The sequence below is a fragment of the Chroicocephalus ridibundus genome, unplaced genomic scaffold, assembly GCF_963924245.1.
Source record: "Chroicocephalus ridibundus unplaced genomic scaffold, bChrRid1.1 SCAFFOLD_594, whole genome shotgun sequence".
NCBI lineage: Eukaryota > Metazoa > Chordata > Aves > Charadriiformes > Laridae > Chroicocephalus > Chroicocephalus ridibundus.
The window spans coordinates 1-6961 of record NW_026961416.1 but is presented as its reverse complement, the minus strand read 5'-3'; the positions used below and the strand labels follow the sequence as shown (position 1 = coordinate 6961).

At 66.4% G+C, this 6961-nt stretch overlaps 1 protein-coding gene and 1 non-coding gene across 2 annotated transcripts; both read right to left on the bottom strand.

The window, feature by feature from the left end:
* Positions 1-1576: 1576 nt before the first annotated feature.
* LOC134509403 (U2 spliceosomal RNA) lies at positions 1577-1767 on the bottom strand. The gene has a single exon (XR_010069336.1). It is a non-coding gene; the product is annotated as a U2 spliceosomal RNA (small nuclear RNA).
* Positions 1768-1997: 230 nt separating this feature from the next.
* Positions 1998-5739, bottom strand: B4GAT1 (beta-1,4-glucuronyltransferase 1). Its single transcript, XM_063321912.1, has 2 exons — positions 3514-5739; positions 1998-2741 (listed from the first exon to the last, which is right to left on the bottom strand). The coding sequence occupies exons 1-2, from the start codon at positions 4663-4665 to the stop codon at positions 2550-2552; spliced, it is 1344 nt and encodes a 447-aa protein (XP_063177982.1). The 5' UTR covers positions 4666-5739; the 3' UTR covers positions 1998-2549.
* Between the last annotated feature and the right edge of the window lie 1222 nt (positions 5740-6961).

Below are 6961 nucleotides of genomic sequence, written 5' to 3'. Positions count from 1 at the left end.
GGGGACGGGACACCCCCACAATCCAAAGTTGTCTCAGTTGGGGGCCTTTTTGGAGGGGGGGAGGGGGGAGGGCGGTGGCCGCTTTTCTGGTGTTTGATAGAAATTTTTTTTGTTTTGTTTTTGTTTTATTAATGAGTCTGGAGTATAAACCGGCCGAAAATTTAAAAAAAAAATAAATAAAAAATTAAAAAAAAATAATAAAAAAAAAAAAGCCAACCCCCTTTCAGCACTTTAACGGCAAATTAATTGAGAATGTAAGAAGAGCGACCTCGTAAAAATGCAAATAAAAAGTTTATTAACCGCGATGGGGGCGTCGTTTGCTTTCCTGGCTTTAGGGTTATGTTAAATTCCCGGTTTGAGGTTATTTATCCCCAAATCACTGGGGGGGGGGGGGGGGGGGGGCAAAAAGGTCCCCGGTTCCCACCCAGCCCCGTTTTGTTATTTTTATCCCCCTAAAAAAAAATATTCAATTTCAGCTTTTGGGGTTTTTTTTTGGTTTGTTTTTTTTTTTTCTTTAGCAGCACAACTCGGGGTGGGGCGAGGTGTGGGGGAATAAAGCGTCCCCCCCCCCCCCCCCCAGATCATCCTAAAATGGGGTTAAATGGGAAATAAAGGCGGGGGGGGGGCGTTTATGAGGAAGAACATTACAAAAAAAAAATAAAAAATAAAAAAATCCCCCCCCCCGAATCTCCCCCAGGCTGGGCCCGGGGGGGGGGGGCGCAGGGCGCCATCCGCAGCCCCTCCGAGCCGCCAGGGGGCGCTGGCTCCCCGGTTGGGGGGGGGGGGGGCTGCGCGGGGGACGCTGGGAGTCGTAGTTCTGAGCCTGGCGGCGGCCACGTTGGCCGCGGAGCACGCTGGGAGTTGTAGTTCTCCCCCGCCCGTCCGCCATGTTGGCCACCCACCGCCGCCATTGGGAGGCGTCGCTCCCACCCCAGGCCGTTCAGTAAAGAATTTCTTCCTAATACCTCGCCTAAATCTCCCCTCTTTTAGCTTAAAACCCTTCCTCCTCGTCCCGTGGCTCCCCTCCCTGATCCCGAGTCCCTCCCCAGCTTTCCCGGAGCTCCTTTAGGGGCTGGAAGGTCTCCCCGGAGCCTTCTCTTCTCCGGGCTGAACCCCCCCCAGCTCAGCCCGGCCCCACGGCAGAGGGGCATCTCCGGGGCCTCCTCCGGCCCCCGCTCCGACAGCTCCGTGTCCTTCCGACGGCCCCAGGGCGGGGGGGGGGGGGGTCTCCCCCGGCGCCGGACCGTGCTCTTGGCCTGGTTGAAGCTCAGGGGGTTCGCCCGGACCCACTCGGAGCTCGGGCGGGTCCCTCGGGGTGGCATCTGTCCCTCCGGGGGGGGTCACCTGGGTGTCGAGGAGGAAGGGGGTCACTGGTGAAGAGGAGGAGGAATGGGGGGTCCCCGTGCTCAGGATGGGGAGGAGGAGGAAGGAGGTCCCCGCTCAGGAGAAGGAGGGGCCCAGCTCAGCTCACCGGCGGCGGGAGAGCGGGGCACAGCGGGCGAGCCCCGGGAGCTCCCGCGGAACGCTGGGGATCCGCAACGTTCTGTCTTTAACCAGCCAAAGGTCCCCGTGGTGGGGGGGGTGCACCGTTCCCGGAGGCACTGCAATACCGGGACGATGCGCGGAGCGGATGGAGCAAGCTCCGGGTCCAACTCCCGAGCCCAAAAATCCGTTTAATATAAAGTCCTCTCATCGAGGACGTATCAGATATTAAACTGATAAGAACAGATACTACACTTGATCTTAGCCAAAAGGCCGAGAAGCGATGCTGAACGTTCCGCCCCCGCCGCACCCCACGGACAACCACCCACCCCGACGTCGCGGTGACTCCGTTTTTCCCCTACCGACCCGCCCCCTCCAGCTCTTCTCCACCTCCCCCTTCCCCCCTCTGCGCTCCCGGCCGGTTTCGGGGCACCGACCCCGCCGCTGCACCCCGAATTCCTGCGCATCGGCAGCTCCCATCAGCCCCCTCAGTCCTTCATTAGCGTGACCACGCCCCTTTTATTTACACAAGCCACGCCCCTTCATCCCACCGCAAAACACCGCCCCCTCCATTTGCATAGCCACGCCCCCATCACCGCCTCCTGCGCGGCCATTGCAGCCCTTCACGGTCATGTCCCGCCCCTCGATTTGCATTAGCTCCGCCCCCCCCTCCCCCGCCCTCCTCCGCCGCGCCCGCGGGTGGCAGCGATTTGGGTGGAAAAAACTCTTTACTGGGGACCCGGGTGTCCGGGGAGGGACCCAGGCGTCTGGGTGGAGGGGACCCGAGTGTCCGGAGGGACCCAGGCGTCTGGGTGGAGGGGACCCGAGTGTCCCATGCGGAAGGGACCCGGGCATCCAGGGCAGAGGGGACCCACGTGTCCCGTCGAAGGGGACCCAGGTGTCCCGGTGGAGGGGACTCCAGTGTCCAAGTGGAGAAGACCCACGTCCAGTGCCAGAAGGGTCCCAGACGTCCGGGTGTAGGGGACCCAGGTGTCCTGGCAGAGGGGACCCTGACGTCCAAGGGGGACCCAGGCGTGCCGGCGTCCCCGGGGGGGGGTAGGGGGGTGTCAGCAGCGTCGGGGCGAGCGGGGGTAGCGCTGGCGCAGGGCGTCGCGGAAGCGTCGGAAGAGCTGGCGGTTGCGCCCCAGCTCGGCCTCGCGCCCTCCGTGGAAGCCCCCGGCCTCCTTGAAGCCCCGATGGACCACGAAGGCCCCGTCCAGCACCACGAAGCGGAAGCCGGCCACGTGCAGCTCACAGGCCTGAAGGGGGGGGCCGGGGGGAAAGGTGGCACCCATGGCACCCATAGACCCCCCCATAGCACCCATAAATCCTCTACAGCACCCACTGATGCCTTAGAGCACCCATAGATCCCCCAGAGCACCCATAGATCCTCTATAGCACCCATAGACCCCCCAGAGGACCCATAGACCACCACAGCACCCACAGACCCCCCCCTAGCACCCACAGATCCTCTGTAGCACCCATGGTCCCCCTAAGACCACCTGTAGCCCCATGACCGCCCCATAGCGCCCACGGCCACCCCACAGCACCAACAGCCCCCAATGGCCAGCCTGTGGTCACCATGGCCACCCCATGGCCACCCCATGATCCCCATGGCCACCCCACAGCACCCCCAACCCCCGCAGCCACCCTACAGTCCCCATGGCCACCCCACAGCACCCTCAGCCCCCATGGCCACCCCACAGCACCCTCAGTCCCCATGGGTCACCACAGCCACCTCAGGCCCCATGGCCACCCCATGATCCCCATGGCCACCCCACAGCACCCTCAAGCCCCATGGCCATCCTATGGTCACTGTGGCCACCTCATACCCACAATGGCCACCCCACAGCACCCCCAACCCCCGTGGCCACCCTACGGTCACCATGGCCACCCCACAGCACCCTCAGCCCCCATGGATCACCACAGCCACCCTCAGGCCGCATGGCCACCCCACAGCACCCACGCCCATCCTACGGTCATCACAGCCACCCCCCAAGCCCCCATGGCCACCCCACAGCCCCACGGCACCTGGCTGATGCGGTTGAAGCCGTACTGGAGGAAGCGCTCATCGAAGGGTGGGACGCTGTGGGCCGGCCCCACATAGAAGGGTTCCCATGGGTCCCGCCATGGGACCTCGTAGGCCACGCGCAGGTGGGGGGCGAGTGGCAGCGCCCACCAGCGCCCGTAGTCCGTGGGTGCTTGGCACCGGGGACACAGTGTCCCATAGAAGGGCCGGGCGTCCCCCGTCCCCAAGAGCTGCAGAAGCTCTGCCTTCGTCCCCGGCACCCGTGTCCCAGTGCGGACCTCAAAGGCCGGCAGCACGAACACCACCTGGTCCCAGGACGCTGTGGTGGCACCTGGGTCTTTGGGGTCCTCCAGGGTGTTGGGGTCTTCCAAGGTGTTGGGGAATTCCAAGGTGTTGAGGACACCTGGGTCATGGAAGCCCTTGGGGACCTCCAGGGCATTGGGGTCTTCCAGGGCATTGGGGACACCTGGGTCATGGAAGCCCTTGGGGACCTCCAGGGCATTGGGGTCTTCCAGGGCATTGGGGACACCTGGGTCATGGAAGCCCTTGGGGACCTCCAGGGCATTGGGGTCTTCCAGGGCATTGGGGACACCTGGGTCATGGAAGCCCTTGGGGACACTTGGGTCATGGAAGCCCTTGGGGAGCTCCAGGGCACTGGGGACATTGGGGACACCTGGGACATCGGCGACACCCACCCTGCGGGGGACCTCCAGGGCATTGAGCACCCTGGGGTCACTGGGGACACCAGGGACGTGGCGGGGGGCCAGGGTGTGGGGGACCCTGAGGCCACCAGGACCATCAGGAGCCCTCCATGGCGGGGGGGTCCCCAAGACCCCCGGAGCCCCCGAAGCTTTAGGGTCCCCCAAACCCCCTGGAGCCCCCAAGATGTTGGGGTCCCCCCCAAGTTCTTCGCCCCTCCGCCCTGGAGGCTCCCCCAAAATTTTTGCGGCCCCCCCAGCTGGGGGGTCCCCCAAACCCCTTCCGGCCCCCCCCTCCCGCAGGAGCCTCAGGAATCCCTCCCGCAGACCCCGACTGGGCACCACGTCGGCATCCACCAGCAACACGAACCGCCCCCCAATTTTTGGGGGGCCAGGACCCCCATTTTTTGGGGGGGGGGGGGCCATTTTTCCCAGCCGCCCCCTCCCAAGCCACATTCCGCAAGAGATTCCCGGGGTACGGCACCCCCAAAGTGTAACTGGGGGGGTCGGTGGTCGCCAGACGCCGGAGGGCCCCCCGACATCTCCCCGGGGTTGGGGGGCTGGAGTTGGGGGATACAAGGAGGGGGGGCGGCGGGGGGGGGCGCAGCTGCCCCCACCACCACGTGGAGCCGCAGACGGGGCCGTAACCCCCGGCAGGGCCCCCCCAAAATTGCCACCAGCTCTTCCAACCCTTCCCTGGGGACCCCAAAAACGGCCACCGAGAGGGGACCCCCCCAAATTGCCCCCCCCACCGCCCCCCCTAAAGTCCCCGCCACCCGTCCCGGGGTGCCGTGGGTGGCCAGGATTAATTCGGGGGGGTCCCAAAGAGGGGGGGGACCCAAAATGTCACGATAAACCCGGAAGGTCCCCGAAGTGTCCAGCACCCCCCGGGGGGGGGTCATGGGGGGGGGGGCGGGGGGGGCGGCGGGGCAGGAGGGGAGGGCGGGGTGGGGGCAGGGCTCGCAGGTAGAGGGTCTGCAGCAGGGCCAGCCCCCCCAGTAGCCAGGCACAGCCCCCCAGTAGCCGCCCCTGGCCCATCGCCTGCTGATCCCCCCAGCCCCAGTCCTGGACTGGGGGCTACTGGGAGGGGACTGGTAAGGGGTTGGGGGGGCTTCTGGGGCTACTGGGAGGGGGCTGGGAGGGGTTTGGGTGGCTTCTGGGGGCACTGGGAGAGGACTGGGAGGGGACTGGGGGGCGCTGGGGGGCTTCTGGGGCTACTGGGAGGGTACTGGGAGGGTACTGGGGGTCACTGGGATGGTAAATAGGTGTGTACTGGGAGAGTGGGGGGGGGCACTGGGACCAGTGCTGAGCCGGGACCGGTACGGCATGCTGGGAGCGCGATGGGGTCACTGGGACCAGTATGGGGCTACTGGGACCAGTATGGACGCTGGGACCAGTACAGGGAGTTACTGGGACCAGTCTCGGTACTGGAAGCAGCACGGAGGTGCTGAGACCTGTTGAGGGGGCGAGTGGGACCAGCAAGGGGTGTGGGGGGGTGTTACTGGGACCAGTACGGGCGCTGGGAGCGGTGCAAGGGGATACTGGGTCCAGTCCGGGGCGGAGGCGGGGAGGGGGGGGGGGGGGGTGTCACCGGGCCCAGTTCGGGGGTGGGAAAGGGGGACTGGGCCCAGTTTGAAGGTTAAGGGGGTGGGGGGGTGGGGCAGTGAGCCCAGCCTGGGGAGGGAACTGGGCCCAGTTTAGGTTGCGGGGGGGGGGAACTGGGCCCAGTTTGGGGCCGGGAGCTCACCGCCGCCGCGTCGCCGGGAGGAGCCGCGCATGCGCGGGGGGGGGAGGAGGAGGGAGGGCGGAGGGGGCGTGGCCACGGGCGGGAGGGGGCGTGGTCACGGGCAAGAGGGGGCGTGTCCACGGGCGGGAGGGGGCGTGGCTACGGGCGGGAGGGGGCGTGGCCACGGGCGGGAGGGGGCGTGGCCACGGCGTTGGGCGGAGGGGAGGGGCGGGGCCTGGCGGGGGCCTGGACCACGCCCCGCTCGGAGCCCTGGGTCCCCCCCCGCCGCCTGGGTCCCCCCCGAATTCCTGGGTTCCCGCCCCCGGACGCCTGAGTCCACCCCCCAAAAAACGCCTGGATCCACCCCCCCCCGAATTCTTGGGTCCCCCCCGAGCTCCTGGGTCGGGTCCCCCCCCCCCAATTCCTGGGTTTCCCCCTCCCCCGCCCTGAACTCCTGGGTCCCCCCCCGGATGTTTGGGTCCCCCCCAAACTCCTGGGTTCCCCCCCAAAATTCCCGGGTCCCCCCCAAAACTCCTGCCCCCCCACCCTCCTGAATTCCTGTCCCCCCCCCGGATGTTTGGGTCCCCTCCAAACTCCTGGGTTCCCCCCCAAAATTCCTGGGTCCCCCCCAAAACTCCTGCCCCCCCCCCCGAATTCCTGTCCCCCCCCCGCCCCCGGATGTTTGGGTCCCCCCCAAACTCCTGGGTCCCCCCCAAAACTCCTGCCCCCCCACCCTCCCGAATTCCTGCCCCCCCCCCCGGATGTTTGGGTCCCCCCCAAACTCCTGGGTCCCCCCAAACTCCTGGGTCCCCCCCCAAAACTCCTGCCCCCCCCCCCGAATTCCTTCCCCCCCCCCCGGATGTTTGGGTCCCCCCCAAACTCCTGGGTCCCCCCAAACTCCTGGGTCCCCCCAAAATTCCCGGGTCCCCCCCAAAACTCCTGCCCCCCCCCTCCCGAATTCCTGTCCCCCCCCCCGGATGTTTGCGTCCCCCCCAAACTCCTGGGTCCCCCCAAAATTCCTGGGTC

Bases quoted from the DNA above. Each gene is read 5' to 3' on its own strand.
- B4GAT1 (XM_063321912.1), bottom strand. From the start codon at position 4,665: ATGTGGCTTGGGAGGGGGCGGCTGGGAAAAATGGCCCCCCCCCCCCCA. The intron at 2,742-3,513 runs GTGCCGTGGGGC...CCCCCCCTTCAG, and splicing joins GCTTCAACCGCATCAGCCAG to GCCTGTGAGCTGCACGTGGC.